Raw genomic sequence first — 25,999 nt, 5'->3', positions numbered from 1 at the left:
ACTTAATACCACCGTTCACAGATCCGTATAACTGCATTTTTTCCAAAGTCATATTTCACAAAATACATGCTAACACTTACGTATAGAATAAGTATTCTTGATGACAACCTCACTGGGCCTCTGTCGTGGTATAACAAACGATTCCGGGAAGAAGACCCTCGCATCTCCGAAGCTGAGAGGCCTGTTCATCTTGTCTCTGTGGTCGGGGTCCGACTTCTGGGCCTTGGACCCTGAGGTCCCTGATGAGGAGGTCCCAGAGAATGTTCCCGAGAAGGTCCCGGAGTTGTGCTGTGAACGAGGCATGGTCTCCCGTTCGGGGTACGAGTCCTTGAGCCGTCTGGAGTCGGCGTATACTTTGTGCGCTGGAAGTGGATTAAAGAAAACTTACTGAGGTGAATGAAGTAGACAAATTTAGAGCGTAGAAACGTCAATTGTATGTGTGGCAAAATCCTACACAGCGAACCGACATCAATGTTTTTAAAGCTGGAGCATTACTTTTATTATGCGTTTAATTAAAAGTTTAGGAAATAAAATTTGATAAATGTAATTCGGGCTGTCAAATTAAAATTTAACGGATCAATGCCTTTTTTCAGATTCGCAAAAAACATCATTTTCGGATTCAAGATTCTTTATCTTTCAAAAGTGTTAGAAATTAATTATTATAAAGCATTTCAAGTAAAGGAAACCATTAAGGCCGATGCTTTCGGGTAAGCTGGATGTCAGAAAAAAAGGTATTCCAAGTAATCCACATCCCTAGATCCTTACTTCCATATAGTATGAATATACTTACACACAGCAAAGGGTGGTGAGTATACATTCTCCCTGCTATCAGCGTGCTCGAGCAGCCGTCGTAGAGTGTTCTGCAGACCCTCACTAGCGCTGACTGCACGCCGAGTTGCGCCTATACTGCGGGTTGTCGCGTCTGAAGACAAGGACACGTTACATCAGGGAAGGGTAGAAGTAGGTTTTATTGAAGGGAGACAAACTGGGTTTAATCACTAAGTTTGGTATGAAGTATGAGTGAATATATTATAATGTTTTTCCAGTGATGATTGGATGGAAAGATGAGTGTTGATTCACCAGGCCAAACTCCTTCGGGCGATGAGCCGCGGGTTCTGAAACTGGGTGTCTTTGTGCATGTAATTCGAATGTTTGTGAAACTTCACGCGACATAAGAATTAAATATTTTGTTTCGGAAGCAGGTAGTTAAAAAAACTTAGGCAAGTAGGTTTTTTCGCCCCCACCCACGTAAAGTTCTGCAATCGGGACTAAAATTAGATGTTTCAAAAACCATTGCTTTATTTTAATTGTTATATTAAATAATCGTGCTAAAATATTAGCGGTATTAAATTATACCTAAATCAATGCTATCAATAATATATCCTGTCCATAGAGACTTCTTTCAACATAAAAACGCCAAGACAATTTCCTACACAGTCTTGCTTTTCAATTTCATTCGACATTGATTAATAGTCGACCTAAATGAATGCAAGTCTGTGATTATTCAATTAATCTTGTGAGTTATGTCAAAACGCGGCCATTTATGTGGAGCGAGTTTGTGATGCAATTGACTGGATCAGGAAAACAAGGAATTGGAATCAACCTGTTATTTTTGTATGAGGTAAACAGGTTTAGAAGGGAGTATATTATTTAATATACAAAATTCTCGTATCGCGGTGTTCTAATGAAATGTTGTGTGCATATTGATAAGCTTAAGAGTCGGACAACATTTATATCTGTGTGGTCTAACTTTAACCTCCCTAGTCACCATAAGTTGGTAAATATCTAAAAATGTTTACATCGTCAGTGCAAGACATTTTATTTTCTTTCAAGAAAGGAGCTTATTATGTCGCAACTCGCGCGGGATTTCACGAACGTTCAAGTAATAGGTCCAAAGACACACCCAGACTCGGAACAAGTTTTTGTGGAGCAAACAAATTGCAAAGCTTGTCCTTCGTGTGGATCTACCTAATGGCATTGGATTTTTGCATTTTTTCGAAAGCTCTACGGATTTGGCGTGACTTAGCCGATTATACCAAGTGGCTTTAAGTTCAGTTTAAGATATACTCATAGACTTACAGCTTCAGGATACGGATTTTTGTGTACTCACAAGGGTTACAGCATGCGTCATTGTTGAGGGTGCCGGAGCTGACCAGGTGGCAGCCGCCGGCAGCTATCGCCTGCCCAAGGCCGCTGCTCATCTGTCAATAATAATATTCAGTGAAGTTGATATTACAGAATACAAGCTGGTAAAAATGTTTATTTGGTAAGGGATACTAGAATAGTGATTTCAATTTGAACTTCTACAATTAAATAAAATTCGAATTAGACTCGAATCCGTGACTCCGGAAAAGTTACATCACAAATAATGTTTGAAGATTTGAATTTGCAATCTTTTCAACACAGTCTTTTAATGAGGTTCTTTTGTTTTCACCAGAAGTTAATGTATACTCAAAACTATTTCAGAGGAACTGTACCTAATATATTAACACAAAAATTGAACATAGGTGATGATTAAAGCTAAAAACAATCCAAAAAGTACTAACATTGAGCCTTACCCTGAGCGGGAGCTCCTGCTTCCTGTCCAGCACCGTCTCCGACTTGACGTAGAATGCCTTCGTCTCAGCCAGCAGTTCGACTGCCGACTTCCTCTTCTGCTGCTGCGGCGGCGCCAGCGAGCGCGGGGCCGCCATCCCGTCCCGCTTGCGAGGAAGTTTGAAACTCGCGAATAACGAGTCCGCGAGACGTCGTCTGGGGATAACGAAGTTGTTATCATTCTGGTATGTGCTTAGTATTTGTCGGACAAAGAGGTTAAGTGATAAGGTAACGAAAAAAGAACTAATTGAGAACCTCCTCGTTTTTGAAAACGGTTTAAAAGGAAGCTTTCTTAAAGCTAAAAAGACTGACTGTCGATGCATGTTATAGCAGATTATACTATTATAGGAAAAATATGACGCTGTCTTTGCGTCTTTGATGCTATTGCAATGAGTCTGACATTCCAGGTAGTTAAGTCACCACACTACTTGGAAACTTAAAGGGAAATGAATTCTTCACCCAAAAACTCAGGAGCGATAATTGCCAATTGAGACATTATAGCTAAAACGTTAAGGTGCAGTGCAGACGACAGACTATCCGTGACGCACTTTCTAGTCTGTGCAAATTGAACCAGTAACGCACACGCGCGCCATGCAGACTTTTTAAGCGCCGCAGACTCGATCGCACAAAAAGTTTGTCGTCTGCGCCTAATTTTAAATGCATTAATGACTAACCTAGGCGGCGACTCAAAAGACCTCGAGAACGAGGCTGAATTCGCAGCTCCCTCGAACTTCTTCCTGACTTCCTCGACTTTAGACCAGCCGGCTTCCACGTTGAGCCGGCGGTTTAGCGGCGTGGCTTGTGACGCATGCTTGGCCAGCTCCTCCCTGGTCCGCTTGACGGAGACCTCGGGGATGCAGTCACGGGGGCGCAGGCCCCGCGCCTCGTGGCATCGCTCGATGAATTGTTGGCGGCGAAGCGAGAAGTTCGCTGATTGGTGACAGTCTTCGTCGTCGTCTAGACACCTGTAGATGGAAAACCAGTGCTTATTGATATGAATTCTATTTAATACGCTTTTTTTGTTTTTGCGATTGGCATATTTCGCATTAATAGATCAACCATGTTTTACGAGCTTTATTCTTATGTCAAAGGACTCTCTAATGAGAATTGTCCCTATAGATCACTTTTCTTGGTATAAGGTGTGCAATCTCATCTTATTTCCAATAAATTTTTGGGCAGTACTGTTGGTCAGTTGGTATTTTCAGGGTTGGTGCTTACCTAGCAGGTTGCGCAAGATGCGACCTGCAGGGCTGGTAGCAGGAGAGGGCGGCCATGTCTGTGGCGGGGCCGGGGGCGCAGACAGGGGCCGCAGCCGGCGACGCTCATCATTGGTCCACCAGGCTCAATGCACCGCCGCTGCTAGCACAGGCTTCTGTAATGATGAAAGATAGATAGATGAAACATGTATCCAGTCCAAACGGGGACACAAAAACACAAATAATCATCTTGAGGAAACTGAAATTCCAAATAGGGCTATCTGAAAACTTATCCGCATAAAGCTAACCTCGTGATGTTTAATTTTTGTTCATATATGGGAAAAGCTTATGCCCAGCAGTGGGATTTATTTGAGCTGATATTACTTCTAGTACATAAAGAAAATAATTCGTCGCAGTCTGTGTAAAAATAATGAATGCAGTTATTTGCAACTGTCAAGTTGTATGTGTCCCTATTAACCGCACGCAAACGCATCATGCGTAATCAATCCTTGGATACTTATTAATTATTTTAATTATGTTTTGTCTTACGCTGAATGACTGTCTTTAAGCAGAAGAATGTACGTGAAAATTTGAATTTGTATTGAGATTATTGTCCAGCAATATTTCGGACTTGAACCTACTCGTAATAAAACCCCCAATTCCTTACCGTTGTCCAGACCTTATGGGCAAATACTGCCAGAAACTGACCAGTTATCCATGTACTGTGCCTCGCCTATTATTATCTAATATTAAGCCCGAAAATATGTATGTATGTTTGTTACCTCGTGACACCCAAATGGCAAGAACGATTTAGATGACATTTGGTATGGACGTAGCTGACATCTTGGACTAACACATATGCTTTGATGCTACTTCGTTAAGGGATGGTTACGCTTTTCAACCTATTATTGAGATTATTTGAGATCCAAGCGGGCGAAGCCGAGCGCAACAGCTAGTCTTATATCATAATAATGTTATAATTATCCCTGCTATTGTTACGCCAAAGGAAAGTCCAGCTCAGCGGATCTACCGTACTGTTATATTTTTAATTCAATAACTTCTTACGTAACTTAAGCGTCACTTAGGATGCTTATAGTTTAATATTTGAACGGACTTCACAGTACTTTCACCGCTGACTTGACAGATAGTCAGTTAGGTAAGTTAAATACAATAGTAGAGAAAACTGTATTACAAGACTTAAAACATGAATTGCATTTTTGTGCTGTCAATAAGAAGTGGCAAAATCTGCGATTCTTTGGGTTCTGAACCAATAGGCTAAATAAAAATCGTTTAGTTAGGTAACAAATAATTTACAGGGTAGCTAAAAAAAATCATTAGACACCCAACAAATTTATGACCTTAATAAGCGTTGCTTAATCTGGTTGTTATCTGTATTTGTTGTTATAGCGGCATCAGGAATATATCATCTGTGAAAATTTTAATAGTCTAGTTGTCATAATTCATGGGATACATCCTGCAGGTGCCAGATGGATGGACAGGTAGCGGAGCCTTTGAAATAGACTCCTGTTTTAACTTTTAAGGTTTTGGCCACGGAACCCTAGAAAACCGAGCGTTATTAAGTGTCTAATTATATAAAACATGATTGACGGTTAATCAAAAGTGTACAAAGAGGTATGAACAAAATCTTTTAGCAATATGATCAAAAATTATTTAATTATTATTGAGAATGAGAAGCGTTAGACAAGATTAGTTGCGAAAGAGAGACGCCACGATATACCGTGTAGAGTGCGTCTTGCTTCCACATCTGAAGTCTTTAAGAGGTCTTGTTTGATATTGACTTGCACGGATAGCCGAGTGGTTGAGGTCACCACGCCAAAGCGCGACGTGTCTCGGGTTAGATGTCGGTGTAGGACAAGCATTTGTGTGATCCACGAATGCTTGTCCTGAGTCTGGGCGTCTTTGTGTCTATCACTTAAATGATTGTGAAACAGTTCCATCAGCATTAAAGCAGGGAGAACTACATTAATTTACTACGTAAATAAGTGTGACTCTTATTGTATTTTTTGCCACAATTTACGCAATAAACTTATTATTATTATTATCCGCCAGCCCCAGATTGTTCATAATTTCTGGGACACTACAGTGGTGATCCACTTCTGCCCCTTTCACGGTGTCCTAAAAAAACAAATGAATATGATTGCTCTATTTCAGCGTAACCGTTATAATGTAGGTACAGTATAGTTCATTTGAATCGTTCACATAAATATAATATTGTTAATCTATAGCATTGTTTCCCAAAGTGATGAGAGTTAATACCCCTTTGTGAACGCATAAGGAGGGGCTTCAAGCGAGCCAGACAAAAAAACATAGCACAGAATAATTGATTTCCTGAAGGCTCATCTGTAAAGGTTATTAATTAGCTCATAAAAAGAAGTCAACGCCTCCAACGTTGACTTCTTTTTCTTTTTTTGTAGTGGGCGTTAGAACTTCTTAGGTCGATCTTATTTAAAGAATTTATAGTAGACCGTATCGGCGTGTCAATTATCACTATATTGCGAATCCTTAAACGATTGAACAGCCAACGATAGCGAGGTCGCGAGCCAAACCAACTCATGATTATGGATTCCGATTGGATCCGAAACTAGTCAAGCGATCCCGACATAACAACGTAAGCAAACAGTAATTGTACCATTCAACTATGAATCTGCAAACGAAAGTCTGTTTAAAAATATAGTGGATGTTAGACAGTGCCTATATATTCTTTTTTTTCCTTGGGAAATCCTCATGGACTTTCTCCGCCCTGGGGAAGGAGGGGAGGTGTGCCGGATATCCTAAGACAACTCACACACAGTTATCTGATCCCAAGGTAAGCAGAGCTTGTGTTATGGTAACCAGACAACTGATAAACTTACTTATATAATATTTCTAAATACATACATATTATAGATAAATTACACCCAGACACCAGAACAAATGATCATGCTCATCACACAGCAGTTGTCCTGGGCGGGAATCGAATCCACGACCTCCGGTATAGCAGTCAGGGTCACTAACCACTAGACCAACAGGCAAGTCAATGTGATAATGGAGTCCACTGTACCGGTTGGTTTTATTGCGATGTCGCACTCATTAGCTTTATTTAGCTGTAATGAGGTTATTGTTCGCTATGTGCGTGTGCGCAGTTATGTATGCCTTTCGGAATATTATTGTTGCCATGGATTCATTGATATGCGATCCAATTGTTGATTGGCTTGTTGGTGCAGAGGTACATGTCTTTTACTGCTATGCTGGATCTTGGGTTCGATTCTCACCCAGGAACCACAACGCACGACGTGTCCCGAGTTTGCGTCCCGCATAGGACAATTATTTAAGTGATCAACAAGTTCTTGTTCCGAGTCTGGATGTCTTGGCTCTTCAATGTTGTGAAACCACCCGCGACACAAGGCTTTTATTGCTAACTGCGGTGAGCATTTATTTTAAAAGACAAATTTCATGATAGTTATATGTATTCGTTTCTATAAGATTAGCATAAGCTTTGACAAGAGATCATCGCATCTTTGAGGACATTGCAGAATCCGTTGCTTTATTTTAATAATGCACAGCAAGGTATTCCGTAGTTTTTGTACATGACTCAATTTATACTAAGTAGCAGTAAATGATCATTTTATGAAGTGTCTCTAAGCGTCACGGTATAGAAAGTCAGTAAGTTTACGTCGCACGGGAAAACGAAAGTACATGTTTATCTAGTTTTTTCTCTACAAATTATACGCGTTTATGAGAAACTTTGCTTTATAAACAATGAGTATTAATGATAGAGTGAGTGAATGGGACCGAGTGAATGAGATTAGGGGGTATTAGGGGAAAACGTTTAATAGTCGCACTAATGTTATAAATGCGAAAGTATGGGAGAGTGTTTGTGTGTATGTTTGTTACCTCTTCACGCCCAAATGCCTGGATCGATTTTGAAGAAATTAGTATGGCGCAAGCTACCACTTTGGCTGTAAATAGAGATTTTTAACCTCTTCTTTCAAAGGAGGCTTATATTTTTGCAGCTATAGCCAACATTCAAGTAGCCTAAGAATTGAACAACAGCTAGCAGGTATTTTTCTGTATTACGATGTTTTTAAATGATGGGCAAAATTAAAACCTACACTAAAATTACTACCAACTAAAATTAGAACCTAGTGGCTGTGTCGATTAATGAACGAATGCACCGATGTACGATATTAGAATAAGTACTTATTTAACTAAAATTAAATATAAATATTGCTAAACAAACAAAACTAGTTCCAAACCAAATCAGATACACCGATTCCCGTTAACTAGGCGGCGCGGCGCGCTAACGTCAGGCGTTCGGCGAGTTGCGCAAGCGCATCGGATGTCACCGCGCACCGCACGATCTAGCGCAGCGCAGTATTGCTGAATACGTAATACTGGGACTGTGCTAATGTTCCCTTGACCAGCACTTAGTTACTTGTTTATATTTCTATTTATTGTTTTCCTATGTCTAGGTATGTTTTTTATTTGTAAGTTTTAAATAAGTCGTTTTGTAAGTAAGGTTTAAAAAGAAGTATGTGACGTTTTTGGGGTCAATTGTCTAACCCAAGGATAAAAATAGAAACATATTACTAAAACATGTTTGTATGATTGTCAAAAGGCTGTATCACATGAACTGAGATAGCTATTGAGTTTTTTTTATTCCCGCCGTAACAGCAAATAAAAATCGATATTAATTAACGGTTACTTTAGCTAAAAAAAAATGATAAGTTTCCTTTTTTTTCTGCAGGGTAAGTTTATTTGTAAGGAACCAAATTAAATTATTTATTGTGCACATATTAGCATATCGGAATATACACAGTTTAAAGCGATTAAGACGAAGATTTGTATGAAACGGTCTGCGGTAACGGTCTTTAACAAAGTCGGATGTTACCGAATAATTAGCATAAATAAATACAAAACGAGTTAAAAAGATTTTACGTTACGTAGACCGGACACAAGCGGGTTAATTAATGCCTATGTAAGTAATATATGAGATTTCTGAGAATAATATTAATTAATTATATCAGTTTTGTTTGTTTGGTGAAGGTGTTAAATTCAAAAGTAGGTGGAATAATACATTTTGTGATATACGGAGAAGAAATATTTTTTTTTATAATAACTATCGTGAGACTGATTCATTATTAAATGATGTAACGGTTTACTCACGCGTATTTATTTAGCGTAGCAGACGCCGCGTCTGCTCATGATTAAGGACTCCGGTTGGGTCCGAAACTAGTCGGGCTACCCCGATAAATACGCGTGAGTAAACCGTTACATCATTTAATAAGAAATAAAATGTTTTTTTTTGTGCCGAGATGACAATTATTCCACATAAAATAAACACGTTAAATTAGGCAAAACATTTCGGCTTAATCGGTGTAAAGTATTATTTTTAACAAAACTGATTGTGATTAAACGGGATTTAATGGCAGCTATTTCACGTTAAATGAAAAAAGAATGGAGAAAATCAGTTCATCCAGTCTGAAGTTCTGAGTTCATAAAAGAAACAGACGAATTAAGAACCTACCATTTTTTTAAGTGGGCTGAATAGACGTACTGCCCGTCTTAGCGCGACGTGACGCAGGTTCGATCCCGAAGGACAACCATTTGTGTTGTCCAAGAATGTTTGTCCTTGGGTGTCTTTGTGCATGTGACTTGAATGTAAGTGAAACCCAAAAAAAAGTCCAAATTAAGTTCTTAAATACTAATATGCCAATTTGTATTTCTTTCTACAGTTTCTACTAATGATAAAGGATAGATAAAGGGCCGTTTTAACCTTTTTGGGTCATCAGGTAATGAGCTAAACTCATTTCGGTTCTCAGAGATATTTCAAAGTCTCTTTGTAAATGTAATTACGATTTAAATTGCGAATTTTAAGCGATAATTATTAAAAATATGCAAAGCAGTCTATCTTCCGTATTATAATTAGTAATTAAATGTTTACGTTTGAATGTTTTTGTTAAAATAAAAATTGTGTTTGAAAGAATATAATTTCAATTTAGTTAGATTTGTGCAATCCTATTGAAATGCATTTTGCTTAGCTATAGATAAAGTTTTAATTTTACTTTACCATTTATAAGGAAAGTAATTTTTTTTAAGACGATTCCATTGTTTGCAATTAAATACACATAAGATAATACATAAACACATCATAAACATAATGCTATGGACAAATTTAAACCATAGACTGGAAGATTAAAAAACATGCGAGTTCTAGTTAATTAGGATAATGTATTGTTTTCTCATTTTTTGAGGATTTCATTCATCATTATTTTCCTTCTTGCAACACTTTTTTTTTCATTTCAAATAGGCCGTTTTCCAGGCACTTTTAAAACGCAACACTGACTCTAGTTACGAGGCTCCAGAATGACATTCCTATGGAGAAGAACCGGCAAGAAACTTCATAAGATACTGTATTAAAACTCACACACAACCGTTATTTATTTAGGTGCCAAACTAATTATTATGAATACAGTTTATGGGAGCTTGTTGTGTAGAGACAGCACGACTGTTACCAGCATTACCCAGTTGCCAAGTGGAGCGAGGGGAAACGTTTTATGCTCTAATGTGCCACGATTATTACTTATTAATGTAGATAAGAAAAGAGGGTACTGTCAGGAAAAAACCAGAGCCAAACCAGGCACTTTTAAAACAGTAACAGTAGTGTCTCTAGTTGCACAGTTCCAATGTGTCATTCTTATGGAGAAGAACCGGCAAGAAACTCCATAAGTTTAAAGTTACTCTTTAAAAAGAACATTATAAAGTTTGTTTGATTGATTCGATGCGATAATTAACGATAGTTAGATGGAGGTATAAAATCACGCTGTCAAAATTAGATTCGGAGCATTATTTAGAAATTTAAAGAGACGGTTTTTTTTGGACTCGATCGCCGCTTAATTCCAACTCGCAAAGTCTCGATGTATATTAGGAGTATCACTTTCTGGTGTCTCAAAATTGCATAATTTTCATTTTTTTTTTAATTTTCGTGATATTATCACTATTTTATATTTATGCACCTTTTTCTTTTATTTCTGCATGATACGAATAGCTATGCTGGTTGTTAAAGAATGCCTCGGGCATTCAGTCCGCCATTCTAAACGTTTTTAAAATTGTAATTTTAAGTAAATTTCGTTGTTGACTGTACATCGTTGTAAGAGCCATTTGAGGTTAATTCAGTTATTTCATAGATGCCGCGTTCGGTAATTGATCGCATAATTTATTTTGTGATTACATTATGGTGTTTCGCTGTAACTAATTAGATTGCAGATAGTTTAAATGAGAGAATTTACAACATTTTATTATAAATCATAGCCTATGGTTTGAATAAAATACTGGTGAAGTGAGAGTGGGACTTGCGACAATGGGAGTTCCGTACATATAGGCTGTAGAAAAGAAAAACGATGAAATATTCGTCACATACGTACCAATTGTTGCTTAACATCTTTTTATGTTATATTAACAACAAAAATACATCATCTTCGAAAATTATAGCTGTATGCCTATTAATTTCCCTCTTTACCATGTCATTCTGAATCTTTTATATCATCATAACGCATATTATAGGGCACAAAGGAAGTAATATTTTTACACTTACTTGAAAATAAATCCATTCACGACGTCCAATCCAATTTTACACACAAAACCAACTAAATAGTATTCCAAAAATAATTTAGTATCACTCACAAAATCACAGAACAGCAACTACCTTAATAAAACTACAAATAATAATAATTACTGCAACTTATTTCATATCGGTAACAATTGTTTTAGCAACTCTTGTCGTCAGCCAGACTTGCTTCGCGAACTATGAGTGTGTTCACTTCGACGTCTCAAACGGTACTAAATAAATTATATTACAATATGTTTACAGCATAATATATACTGCCTGGTGTTGTGCACATTACTTAATGGTAAATAAATTAGGTATTTAACACAGACGTGCCGTAATGAGTCTATTGTTAATATTGTAAACAAAACTAATTATTTAAGCACTACCTGTATTTTTACCTGACTGCGAATAAGGGGCTATGTTACCAGATTGGTAATTAAATGAATTCCTTTTGAATTGAAGGTTTAAGTACTTAATTCTGAACTGATTAAATGAAAATAACCTTATTGTTTAAGAAACTTAAAAGAGGTCAACTGCTTGTCAATTTTACGGACAAAATACACATTTGACTAAACACGTGAGTTTTTGTTACGTAATTAAAAAACTAAATTAGGAAACGAATACGATATCTTCTTAATTTGCATACAAGTAATTAAATCAAAGTTAAATTTATGCAATTTCATATTGATCGAAATTGTAAACCTTGATCTAAAATCATTTGCCTACGTAATAAGTAAGAATGGAAAAACGAAAGACAAATGTGGAAAAGATATGGCACTCTACGCTGTATAGTGAGCTATCCAGCTCGCACATTTTTTATCAAAACGACGCCCGCACTAAGGAATTAAATCCTTGTATCGCGGGGAGTTCACAAACATTCAAGTCACATGCACAAAGACCCAGACTAAGTTCAAGCATTCGTGGATCACACAAACGCTTGTCCTACGCGGGGATCGAGCCCGCGACACGTCGCGCTCAGTGGATTTGGCTTGGTGACCTCAACCACTCGGCTATCCCTGCAGTCAAATTAGCTTTTCACTCACTTTAATTTATATTCGTATGATATCTGAGTAACTAAACCTAACTGTTTATTTTGAAACTGCGCAGTACGCATGCGCTAACAAGTATGGGAGCGAAATACCTAGGTCATTCTGTATGTGCGAAAGGTGTTACATTAATATGTGATCATCATATAATATGTTATACATTATTTATTGATATTTAAAATAGGTTCAAAGGAATTTATTGTTAGTAAGAGGGAGCTATGATATCAGCATCGTTAGTTCATTTAAATTAGGAAAAATATGTAAAAACCCGACAATTTTTGTCCTTATAACACTTTATCGCCTCTTTAAGACTGAAGCTGAACTGCTGCGCGTATGATGACTGGCTAATCCGGTACAATGGCATCTATATAATACCATGGTTGATTCGTACAGCTAATTGTTCAATGTACAAATTGGTTACAAGGTTAATTAAAACAATTTCACGTTAACGCGTCCATTGACGTCTGAAGCGTCACAGTGGGACGTCAAATTGATGTGCCATTAAATAGTCGACCATAAAATACTAATTGATTGCCAATATCCATTATCAACCAGCTGTTTATTATCTGCTGGTTAATTTGTTTGGAATAAAACCTTCGTGGAGTTATGGTGGCTTTGTATGTCTATGTTGGATTGAACTCAGTCGCCAAACCACGTGACTACTTTAAGCAATTCTTGTTCTTTTCGTATGGTTGATGTACAAACTGTTGTCAGAGGTTTTAAGCTTGACGGCTTGACTTATATTTGGAAAATTCTGTGGTGTGCTGGTTTCCAGGTTTTCACAAGAAGTTTTCCTTCATCGTTTTACTTGTAGCAAGCCATAATTATTGAGGCCGATGACCAAATATCGGTCACTGCTATTTCTCTGAAACGAAATTGACCGTTACAGCAATATAACTGAAAATATGACCTTAAATAAAAAAATATCACCACCTCGGTAAATATAAAATTAATATTAATTTCACACAAATTATATCGCAACCGTTGTTTCGTTAAACTGTATTAGTGTTAGAACAAGCATATAATAATGTAGTGTAATCAATGTATCGGTTTTATAGACCTCATTAACTATAAGGGTGTTTACAAACTGTTGGAGCAATAAGACAAAGGTCAGTAGATATGTACCTACATAAGTGCGATGACAGAGTTATTTCGCATCCGATGGCAAATCGTTAAATGACTCTCTCCACTTTAGGTTCACCGTTGAGCATGTGGTCCAGGATAGAGTCGTGGAAGGATTTGAGGGGGGCCTTTAACCGGCAAGGGGACACAGTGGGCTAGATAAAAGATTTTTGATTTTTACTAACACTCCGTACTTATGAAATTTTCATAGATTATCAATTTCTGTTGGCACTATAACAAGAGCAGAAATGTCTTATACAATTTCCAAGCCTCTACTCTATTTGTACAGGAGACGGATACACTTGACCATTTTTTTTTCTTTTTTATCTCACAGCTGTTTTGAAAGTCATCATTCTCGAAACTTGTGTTTGTTGTTTTTTATTAAGTATAGTTTGACAGATCAAACGGTTCATCATCTTCGTCATCATCGTCATCATCATCAACAGCCCATGTTCGGCTACTGCTGGACATAGGCCTCCCAGTTGTAATAAACATAGAACTTGAACCGAACATGTCTGTTAATATTGAGGGCGTTAAAACTAACTGCAGTATCAATATTGTCCGATTGACCTTGAGTTTTATGTGTCCATGTAACAAAAAGCGGTTGTTTGATCCGGTCCGTTCCGCGTCATTGATTTGAATGGTGTTCGGTGAGGCAACTATTGCAGCTCGAATCTTAACGTAACCAGATTTGGGTTTGCGAAGAATTTGTGCATTGGTATGCAGTATAGAGGCATTTCCTAAGACAACCGGTAGGAATTGGAAGGATGGGAGATCATAAAATGACTTCCACTTTGGGTTCCTTCCTTTGCCCTTCGTGTATTCGGGCTACGATAATCTTTTTACGAGTAGATAACCCCGCTGCTCCAGCAGGCCCCAGCCCTACAGAGCTGGCTGACATCAAGTTGAGGCGCTCGTGGAACACGAACGCACCGTCTGGCACGAGCCTGGTGAGATGGTACTCTGAATCCAACACTGGGGGTAATTTAACATCGGATCCATACTCCAGCTTGGTTTCTTTTGGCACTTCCATTTAAGAACAGCATCAAGAACAAGCTGAACCAGTCTCTGGAAATTGGAATAAGCCTGCACTTTTTATGCAGTCGCGTTTAACTGCTAACAACTTCCGTAATAGCCCACAACAATAACATTATAAATAATATAAATACCGCACTAGACCGACATACGGAAGCAAACAATTGTTTATATAAGAATGAAGTAATAATATTTAGAAACGGTATCTGTTTGTATATCTTTATTTTTCTCACGTATAAATGTTTGACGTGCATCGAATGCCAACACAAGTATTTGTAGTCATTGTTCAATCTACTGCCGATCACCTATTAAAGATTGTTGCGAATGTGGAAGCGAGACAAAGCATACATGGTATATAGCGCTGTCCTGCTTCCACAAGTGCAGTTACTTTACTTTAGGATGCGGTGTTTGGCCCTAAGGAGCTCTATTAGTAAATGAATGTTTATTTTTCGTTGTTTTTTTTTTAGTTTATCTATGTTGATATGATTAGAGGAGGAGAGCTGAAGTTTGAGCTCAGAGGCGTGCGATGGGACAGGCTTTTGTCCAGCAATGGACTAAGACGAGTTGTTGGTGCTATTGTTTAAATTTTCTCGTGGTTCGTTTTCTTCTTCCTTTTGGGGTAATCGATAAGGTTTTAAATGATGTTTTTAAACGTATATATTATGTCTATGTACTTTGTGAAGCATTTGCTTTATAACTAATTCGGCCGATGCGTTGCTTTTTTTATTTTGACTATGACATCAAAGCTGAACTCGAATCTATTAGATAACAAAGAATTTGAGAACCAACTATTTCCTTATGTAAATAATCATTATCCTGTCTTTCTTGACACCTTCCATTAAGCATTTCAGTTCAGTTAATGAAATTATCATCTACATTTCGCATTAATTAGAGAGTCCCACAAATAAGTCATTCTTTACACAACAACTATTTAATTACGAACAATACACAGCAGTTTATCGGTCGCTCACATTAACTAACAAACACTAACAGATAATAACACACCCTCTCATTGTGTATCTACTTGAGAGGCAATAAGTTTTTTAATAGTTATCATTGGGGTATTATACTCGAACGGAAACGGACTTATAATAGACTGTCTTTTGTTGATCAAGGGTTTTGTTGCCACTAAACAGGACTGGCTTTCAACCTTTAGCTGGTTGCCTAAAATAAGTAGGTATAATGACTCTTCTGATCAATTTAGGAAGAACCAGCTCAGGGTGAATACGTACGGTAGGTATAATTACTAATCTCATCAATTCAGGAAGAACCAGCTCTGTTCTGGACATTGTTCTCTCCAATCTGATGTATAAAATTCTCATGACTCGCTGTACGAAATTAAACTCGAAACGAAACGGCTCAACCGATTCTCATGAAATTTTGTGTCCATATTGGGTAGATCTGAGAATTGGACATCTATTTTTCATATTCCCTTTTTTCCCTAGAACTCATTTGTATTATGTATTTTGTATTGTAGTATGTATTAAGTAAAATCAGTTTTTTAGTAGGTACTCCTAACACAAGCTTTGCATAGTTTGACACTAGATGGCGTTCTAAAAAAGTAAAAAATAAACATTGCGAACCCCATAATACCCACGTCGAACATCATTATTATACCAAGTAAGTGATAAATGGAAGAAAACGTTCACTTACTAATTACAGGCTTTCAGCTCATTACGAGATACTAACACAGTTATAGGCATTAACTTAATGACTATTTAACTGTTGGGAATGTTGTATTCAATGTACGTTTCTGTAATTTATTTTCACTACGTTTATTTGAAACAACTTCCGTGGATTCGAACGTCAGGAAAACCGCGAGCTGTCAATTTGACAGACAGCCATCTTTGATTAGCTAAAGTGTAAAGGCGGGTAATTTATTAAATTGACATGGAAATCTGTCATATTAGTTACATACAATACCAGACTACATATTTAAAACTGCTGGGCACAGGCGTCTTCCCGTAAAGGGAAGATTTTTAGCATTGATCAGACGCTAGCGGACTGCGGGTTGGCGATTTCAGATTCTAATATTTGAAATCCAGATTTAAGCATTGATCACGACGCTTGATCACGCCTATCGTTCACTATTTTTAGAGAAGAATTTGTTCTTATTAGCAAGTTTCCTCATTCAAATCTTAAATAATCATTTACCTTTGATCTGTTTCAGCGAAAGGAATGCGAGTGATTGATGTCTGATGCACGTAATGCAATGGACGGTTCAAATTCAGTTTATTACCTGGAAAATAAAAAAGAATTATGATAATAATTACGTATTGTAGAAACAAAGATTCTTAATCACTAATTTTTAATATTGCCTTGCAAAAAAATATAAGGAAAAAATTTCGGGAAAACTGAATTTCAAAAATAATATGTTTCTAGAAATGCCCGCGATAGCAATTTTTCTTTCCTTCTTTATATAGAATGAGGTATGTGCCAAACAGTAGGACATTTATAGACTATATTAAAACATGATAGTCAAACTACTTGATATTATAATATACAGTATGTTCACGAATCTCGCTCAAACGGCTGATCGGTTTTCCATGTTTATCGATTACGCTACACCAGCGCAAACATATACAGGATGTTTGCGCTAGTCGTAATTAGGGAATAATTAGATTTACATGTAATTAGCGCATCGGGGGATTAAGAGCTCGTCTCGCTTCAATTACGATGGCTTTGGAGGTGCACGGATAATTTGCAAGGTTTAGAGGATCGGGCTTTAGACTATAGGATCGTTTAGTGAGTGGTGAGAGTGTTTGGCATAATCTAGATTGTTATACAGGAGTTTTTATTAAAGTTTACTTTAAACGTCAAATTAAGTATTTGCGTTGTTTAATTAACGTCTCATTACATTAATTGTAACCTACGTTGAACTATATTATTGCAAATAAATTATCTCTAGTATATATCTTAATTTTTCGATATTTAAACAAAAAATGCTAATTTGGTGTGATTTAAATATTTAAAAGCAAATTTAGAATAACTAGAATATCTTCGCTTGAAACTTATAATCTGATTTTGTTACTTATAAAATTAACCAAAGTAATTCTAAATCCACATTATATCACAAGCAGACAGACAATACCTACCATATTATAGATGGCGCCACTAGCTGTCCCGTTGTACGGCGCGCATGTGTTTACATTACAAATGTCACACAACTCACATGCAGCACACGGAAGCCGGCTGTATGTAATCGATACGATTCCTCTGTTATTATCTATGGATCGGTCATCCGCCGGGCGACGGGGTACACCATGGAATCACGGGAATATAGGACAAATTTCAAGTGACGGCAAATCAATAGTTATTATATTAGACATTAATTATCATCATAAATTATGTAAAACAATGAAGCGTTTATCTGAAATAGTGCCATAATATTGGCGGTAAAGTTTGTTTTTTTTCTATAGTAAGGTGTGTGGTAGTCGAGTAATAAATTCTGGCTGCTGATAAATTTAAAAAAGCAACTAGTAAAAATTATGTAATTTTTAAGTGTGGACTTGTAACATTTAGCATTTTCTACAATATGATAGATAAACTATCGTTATATGCCTCGTTACGATTACGTTACAAAGTTCCTTCTGAAATTAAGAATTATCCGACCTTTTTCTTCAAACATGGAGTTGGTCACGGTGACACAGATGCATAGTTATGTAAAGCTGTAAATAGCAGGACGCCATACAGAGCAGTGAGGACAGAACCATTTTATACATTTTATTATGTCTGGTATCGAAATAACATCACATGCGGTTGGTGGACTTGTAGACACGCGGTCGCAACACGTTTGAATTAAATGACGATTTATTTTATTAGGCTGCATACAGGCAGAATGGGTAATGCATGTGTCTTGTTGTGGAGAAGATTGCAAAAAATATATCGTATTTAGGAATATTGCTATTATTGTGTTTATGCAATGCAGATTTGATGGGTACGTTTATGCATTTAAAATAAAATTTGCGTCAATTAACATTATGTTCAACAAAAATCTTTAACCTGGGCCTCAATTCTATTATTTTACCATGGCAAATGAATGAATGGCAGTTGGATTAAATTTGAAATTATTCCAAATCTCATAAGCATTTTGCCAATACAATAACTGGAAGTTAATAGTATTGACCTTGAGTGTACCGTTCTGTACTGAATTTACAATTATTTTGTAGAAAAATGCTTTAGAGAATAATTACATTTAACATTCATTCATCGGCCATTGCGAATAGCAGAATTGGGGCCCACGTTTAGTGAAATGATACAATAATAACTTTGAGTGCTTTCTGACTTTTCGTCTTTCGACTAAGTCATTTTTCAATTTATAAAAAGATCATGACATTACACGCTAACTTTTTTCTTCTACAAATGCATACTATATTCTAAAATTAAATAATCGAACACAATCAGCCAGACCATCGCTCTCGCTTGACCCCGGAGACATTTAAAACTTTATAAATCGTTCTCGAACGTGACCGAGATCAGTTGCCGAGAGTTAAGACTTGAGAGTACCGTTTCGATATTCATAATGTTGTGCCGAAGTGCTACTACATATTTTTATTTTTCCCTTTTTGAGTTTTACTTTTGATATATGAAGCATTAAGGACCATTGAGAAATGTTTGATGCAATGCCGTAGCTTTTGGTTTGAATCAAGCTTGTTTAGTCGTTAAGGCAGCTGGTTTGATATATTTTTATTGTTGTGGATGGTATTTTGATCATTGGCTTGACAGATTTGTTCAAAAAGAAAAATTAAAACTAGTAAGTAAAGTTTAAGACAAATAAGTTTGATAGTCTCAGTATTTAATACCGAAGTCTAATTTATTTCTTTTTCCGTTTCGCATCTCTTTTTTTCTTCTTAACACATACATTCGTAAATCAACAATAAAAAAGTAAGCGTGACTTGTTCAATTAGTTTATTATACATTGCGTTTTGTAAAACAGTACATTATTTCTCTAAAGGTTAACAGCCAGCAATGAATGTCAAATTAAGTTATTCGATCTACATATCGCAAGTTTATAGTAAAAGTCGTCGGCATACACAATATACACATAAAGTATTGATCTTAAAACAGGTTTACGAATCACAACTTGAATAATTACGAACATTGCATAACTATTGAATCACATATAATTTATTCTTGCATTTTTTTCATTGCGGAAACTCGTATTAACTTAATTGAACAGTTCGAGAGGAAACTCGTAAACGAAACCGGATAAATATTGCACTTTCTTTAAAGAAGTACTTGAAATACAAGTTTAATATAATGTTCTATGTGAACTGTTATAGTAATACTTTCATTCATAAAACAGCGGAAACGGACTTTAATAAAAAAAAATCGATGGGAGAATCAAAAGCAAGTACTATAACATCCAGTGGGTCACACATCCTTTTTCTTTTAAACATTAAAATCTGGCCATTTATAAACTCAATTTCACATCCTTAGTACTTTACGTATGGCTGACATAGGGCAAAATGTAGGAAGAATACCGAAAAGTGCATTCCTGAATCCCAATCCTAACTGCGGTTGTAATAACTACAAGACTTTATAATAATTGTCATTAAACCTATATAAGAGTTCTTTTGTTGCGTCAAAAAAAAGGGTTTTCTGTTTTGGAATTTGACAGTCTTAGGGCCGATTTTTCAATCATCACTTAACTTCTATCTGAGGAATAAGTATGTCTGTCATATTTTCTATACAAAAGCTGTCGAAACGTCAAACATATTATCATTTAGGCTCGATTTTTCGATCGTCAGATAACTTTTATCTGGCGATTGAAAAATTGGTCCTTAAAAATAAAAGTTATCTGGCGTTTGAAAAATCGGGCCTTATTTTAGTACAGTTTTTGGCGCATTTTCGCCAGACTCTCCGCCATTTTAATGAAAGTATTTAGAACAGAACGGACCTTGCTAAAACAGCCGTAATGAATGCAACTCCTGAAATACCCAGAGAAGCTGACATAAACTGAAAATTAAACGCGTTCATTTAGCAATAGCCTAGTTGAGACAGGTTTACGATGGAGTTTGGACACCAGCCAAGATACTTGTATTAAATGTAAAATGCAATTATGCACACTATGACGTACCTATTTCCATTCAGAAATATGTAAAGCGCATTGGCGCGAAACAAATTAAATAGCGAACGGCAAACCACTTTTCAGTTTGACAGCTGTCAAAACTTGTCATAATATCCTTTTTGTTCGTATTTTCAAACTAGATATTTTAGCTTCCAAATTGAACTTGTATTTTGCATACAATTTGAAATGATTAAAATATTGATTTCGTATTAATGGAATTTTGTAGGAATTTAGGAATAGTTTTTGTCAGTGCAAACACCGGCAAATCATCGAGACATTGCAAAAGAAACTGCAATCAAAATACATAAATCAGCTACAATGGCAGCACAGTGCCTGTTCTTTTTCGACGATACAGCAAAAAAAGAAGTCAATAGAGTAAATAAAAAAAAAGTGTCTCAAGTAGCGCTGTCCCCAACTAATGGACATTGTGTAGTGCGGAGTGTACACAACTGCATTATCTATTCAACACGACGCGCGATGCGTTAGTTCGTCTGCGTCACAAACATGTGTATTCTTGGCTTTACATGATAACTCCCATACAATATGGTTCTATTTGCATCTGTTTTACATGCACGGCCATATTTTAAGTGGTGTTGTTACATTTCCATATATTTACCACCAAAGACGACAAGATAGCTTGTTTTGTTATTTGAAAAGGCTGCAGATTTATTTTTAGTCAGTTTTAAATATAATAAACTGAACTTGGACTCAAAATCTGCAAAATTGTTGTTTCTTCGTTCACAACAGGTAAAACCTGACATTTCTAAAGATAAATTAGTTATGTCATGTCAAGAGAATAAATAGGCAAGACTTTCATTTTTTAAATATGCGCCGAAAAGGCATTCCTACTCATTTTTGAAGAGTACCTCAACCATACTCTGCCAATACCCCTGCATATACGTTTAATCTTTTTAAATCAAGTTCGACATTAAAAAGACAATAGTCCTTGCTAATGATAAGATCAAACAAACAACAATACAGATAGTTCAACTGACTGACAGACTGTCGTAGGCTCGCGGCACTATGTGTGCGTGCGATTGACAGCAATTGTTTTTTCTGAAAGCTTTAATTTGTGTGACAGTGACACACAATTAAAAGCTATATAAATACACAACAATTTCATTGTATATTTACAAGGGTTACCCACACATGGGATCTTGCGCAAAGATGATTTGAATTGACTATATACTCGGTTCGGCCGCCATTCCCGACGACGTTCGGTAGCCATTGTCTTCAACGGAATGCATTCAGAGCTAAATATGTCACATGATTTGAAACGAATGCGGGAGTTACTGGCCGGCGTTCAATGATTTACATTTAAAGTTTCTTTTAAAGCAAAGAGGTTTTACATGTGAATGTTGCATAATAATGCTTTTGTTTTTTGTTTGTGGATGGTGCAACTTTAGGCTTAAATAAGTGAATTTATCTTTTCCCTTATAGCTATTATAATCTTGAAATCCTTAGCAATATTTTGACAATATTATCGTATGCCACTCCAGTGCCAAATGCCAAAAATACCATAATTACAAATGGAATATCTTACTTATACGGTAGACGCTCTAAAAACCTTCTTCCTGACAGTCGGGTAATAAGTAACCTACAATTATATTCAATACTCTAACGTATTAACTCTTTAACCTAAAAACCTCACACGATACTGGACAGTCAGCAAATAACAATACAAACTGTCATTACCTTACTTATAACGAAGGCTGAATAAAGAGGTCATTGCCGCTTCCAATCCAGAAAAAACGATTTTTTTTTTACACACGTTTATCTGATCCCAAGCTAAGCAGAGCTTGTGTTATGGTAACCAGACAACTGATAAACTTACTTATGTATTTCTAAATACTAAATATTATAGATAAATTACACCCAGGCACCAGAACAAATGATCATGCTCATCACACAACATTTGCCCTGGGCGGGAATCAAACCCACGACCTCCGGTATAGCAGTCAGGGTCACTAACCACTAGACCAACAGGCCCGTTAAATTACGTACCACGATAATTTAAATTAAGAAGGTATTAGTGGGAGCGAGACAGCGCACTATACAATGTAAAACGTCATCTCACTCCCACATTGATAAATGCGGACAACATTACATACATTGTTCTGAACCCAAAGTAAGTTGTTAAAGCACTTTTATGGAATTCAGATACAAAGAAGGTACCACAAACACCCAGACCCGAGACAATGTAGAAATGTTAATTTTAACATTAACCCGACCGGGGATCGCACCCGGGACCTCAGAGATAGCGACACCTTGAAACCGGTGCGTACGCCACTCAACCACGGAGGTCGTCATTGACAGAAGTATTTAAGAAACAGTTTGTATTGGGTTTTGTCCGGAGTCCCGTGAGTAATCGTTACGTGGACGAACGGATATCCGGTTTGACCGTATAACAATAAAAACTATTCTATATCCAGCTATAATTTGCATCGAAGGAGCGTAGCATAAAGAATCAATAAATATAAATCCGGTCAAGTGTTGGTAAGCACGGCCGTGAATGGTTCCGTATCAATTTTCATGGTTCAAGGTCAAGGTCGAAATTCTACAGTATGTTAAATTGTTTACTATTTTAGAAGTAATATAAATGAAACTGAAAATTTCAACAAAATAATCGATAACTAATAATAAATTAATTATGGAGACCATAGGCACATACAGACGAACCATTCTTTTCTTGTTATTAAATTCTTACTTCTTATTTACTCAATAATTATACATTGTAAATGCTTAAGTAAGAAATCTAATTAATACTTTTATACGAGTATTTTAACAAATAGTCTAGTTTATTATTTTTTTCAAGCCAAACCTACAATACTATTATTCGATACTATACAGATAATAGATAAAATCTCTTATATTGAAAACCCAACACGACAAATGTTTCAAATTTGTTTCACTCATAAAATGAAAACAAGAGACAGTCTATATTGTCTATAGTCAAATTATAATTTTTTTTATAATTTCATCTCGAGAGTAATCTAAGCGCGATAGCTGGACAGCCGGATATCCGTCCGGGCAATAGACAAACAGCGATACAGGATAGCAAAAAACAGTTTTATTTGAAAAAAACTGATGTTATATTAACTCTGCAAGGTAACGGATGTTTGCTATCAAGAAAAAGATAGATATTAGGTACAGGTATTTAAATTGTCATTTTGTACTTTTTTATTTTCGTTATAGGATAGAAGGAGGTTCCTAGTGATACCAGAATAGTATATTATCATGTTGCTTTTCACATAATATATTCCAAAACTTTGTATGAAGTCTCTACCATAATAATTAGCAAAACTTGTAAAGACTTCATTCTGAAACTATTATTTTACTTCCTGTAGTTTATTCAGACACACCATTTACTTACTAATTATTTGCATTATACACCTGACATATCTATACTCTATATACTAATATATAAAGCTGAAGAGTTTGTTTGATTGTTTGTTTGAACGCGCTTATCTCAGGAACTACTTTTTTAAATGAAAAAAATATTTTTTGTTGAATACACCATTCATCTAGGAAGGTTTTAGGCTATATGCCATCACGCTGCGACTAAGAGGAGCGAAGATACAATGGAAAACGTGGAAAAAAACAGGGAAAATTATTCATCTTCGAGGTCTTCCATTAAAAATTCCTAACTTATGTCTTCTAACCACGCGGGCGAAGTCGCGGGCAACGGCTACTTAAGAAATAATCTAAGGAATCCCAAAACAAAAAAACTTCAAAAGAAGTAGCTAAACTAAACAAATAAATTATCTTTCAAAACGTTTACGGCCTCATAAAATGGCAATGATTTAAGCGTATAGAATTTAAATTTATGAATGACCATAGACTATAGAATTTTACCGCCATTTATAAGCGCCAAAGACAATAGCTCTAACGGATACGATTACCTTATGCGCCAGCCATTGCCGTTCTATGCTAATTTCACACAATATATTTGAATGGATAAGAAAATTCTATTGAAATACCGTGAATCGAAATGAAATTATCGTACAGGTTTGCGTCGATCAATGTCAAACAACTTTCATTAAATTTAATTACAATAGTTTGATGTTGCACTTTTTGTGATGGAATTTCTTTTGAAGGACTGCATTCATCTTGAACCCAGGCGAGGATTTACGAGACTATAGGCTCAGGCTCTAAACCAGAGAAAAAAATAAGTTTTATTAAATTAACTCAGTTATCAACCATCTATACCCATCCCTAGCTCAATCCTACTATTCCCAAAAATAATTATCCAATTATTGATACTTTATTTACTAATTTCATTCATCAACACACGTATAACATTGTATAAAACAAATTCCTACGCATAACCGTCAAATCCAATCAACCGTATAAAGGCTAAGAAAAAACCAAAGTGTGAAGAAGGTAAATCCTGTTTAGCACCGACCGCTTTGGTTGCATTTTACTAAAACCGTTATATAATCTGTGCACATCCAATAAGGGCGGGAAATCTGGCTTACACGACACCACTTGAGTTTGTATGGCTTCATTCATAATATTCCCTTGAAAGGCGATATGGCGGAAAGATATTAAATTTTATATCATTCTTTGAATTAACTACCGAGTGCTTAGGTAAAAAGTTATGAGTTGTGTGCGGTTGTAAATAAAAAAATAGGTGGCGAAGGACCTTAACTTTAATTTACAACTAAGTGACGAATGACATCCTTTAGTGATATGGGAAACATTAGGCACTAAAAAGTAATTAAAATAAGAAAGTGTTTTTTCCGTTCTACTGTAAAAAATCTCCCAAAATATTTGACTATGGTAAAAAAAATAAGGGTATAAATCTAAACAATATTCACATAACCCAACTAAATCTTACTGATATAATCATGACGTAGAGCTTTTTCTAGCCCAGTTTTCATCAAATCCTTTAAAAATTACAAATAGGATTAATTATTTTTCAAACATTCTATAAGGACAGTAAAAATACAAAGCAAGAAACAAGCGATTCAAATTAATAATAAAGTTAACTATGTGCACTAATTTTGCTATACATCTAGGTATCTTTATTTAAAACTAGCTTTTGGCACACGGCTTCGCCCCCGTCGAGGTCGGTTATATCGCGTTTCCAAGAGAAATCTTCAAAAGTCCGGGATAAAAACTATCCTATGTTCTTTCTCAAAGTCAACTCTATCTCTGGACCAAATTTCATTAAAATCGGTTCAGTGGTTTAGACGTAAAAGCGTAACAGACAGACAGAGTTACTTTTACATTTATAATATTTTAGTAAGGAAGTAAGGATATTTCGATTCTTTAACTTGTATTGCGGAACCACGTCAATACATTCACCGGCTGCACAGTGCGA

The 25,999-nt window shown here is 36.2% G+C and overlaps 1 protein-coding gene across 2 annotated transcripts in view; it reads right to left on the bottom strand.

Annotated features, from left to right (window-relative positions):
• Nucleotides 1-25,999, bottom strand: part of LOC113494252 — an 84,680-nt gene that overhangs the window by 9,443 nt on the left and 49,238 nt on the right. Inside the window, exons 1-7 of one of the 2 annotated variants that reach the window (XM_026872513.1) lie at nucleotides 11,386-11,924; nucleotides 3,814-3,967; nucleotides 3,270-3,560; nucleotides 2,559-2,751; nucleotides 2,111-2,201; nucleotides 791-922; nucleotides 81-362 (exon numbers count right to left, since the gene is read on the bottom strand). In XM_026872513.1, the coding sequence (XP_026728314.1) occupies nucleotides 81-362; nucleotides 791-922; nucleotides 2,111-2,201; nucleotides 2,559-2,751; nucleotides 3,270-3,560; nucleotides 3,814-3,869 (1,045 nt within the window). In that variant the 5' untranslated portion in view covers nucleotides 3,870-3,967; nucleotides 11,386-11,924. Of the gene's footprint in view, nucleotides 1-80; nucleotides 363-790; nucleotides 923-2,110; nucleotides 2,202-2,558; nucleotides 2,752-3,269; nucleotides 3,561-3,813; nucleotides 3,968-11,385; nucleotides 11,925-25,999 lie in introns of those variants that run through there. The other variant, XM_026872512.1, reaches the window with a different exon arrangement.

Source organism: Trichoplusia ni, chromosome 5 (assembly GCF_003590095.1).
Source record: "Trichoplusia ni isolate ovarian cell line Hi5 chromosome 5, tn1, whole genome shotgun sequence".
NCBI classification, from domain to species: Eukaryota; Metazoa; Arthropoda; class Insecta; order Lepidoptera; family Noctuidae; genus Trichoplusia; species Trichoplusia ni.
The sequence above is the reverse complement of the archived record's forward strand: the minus strand, read 5'-3'. Positions and strand labels throughout refer to the sequence as shown.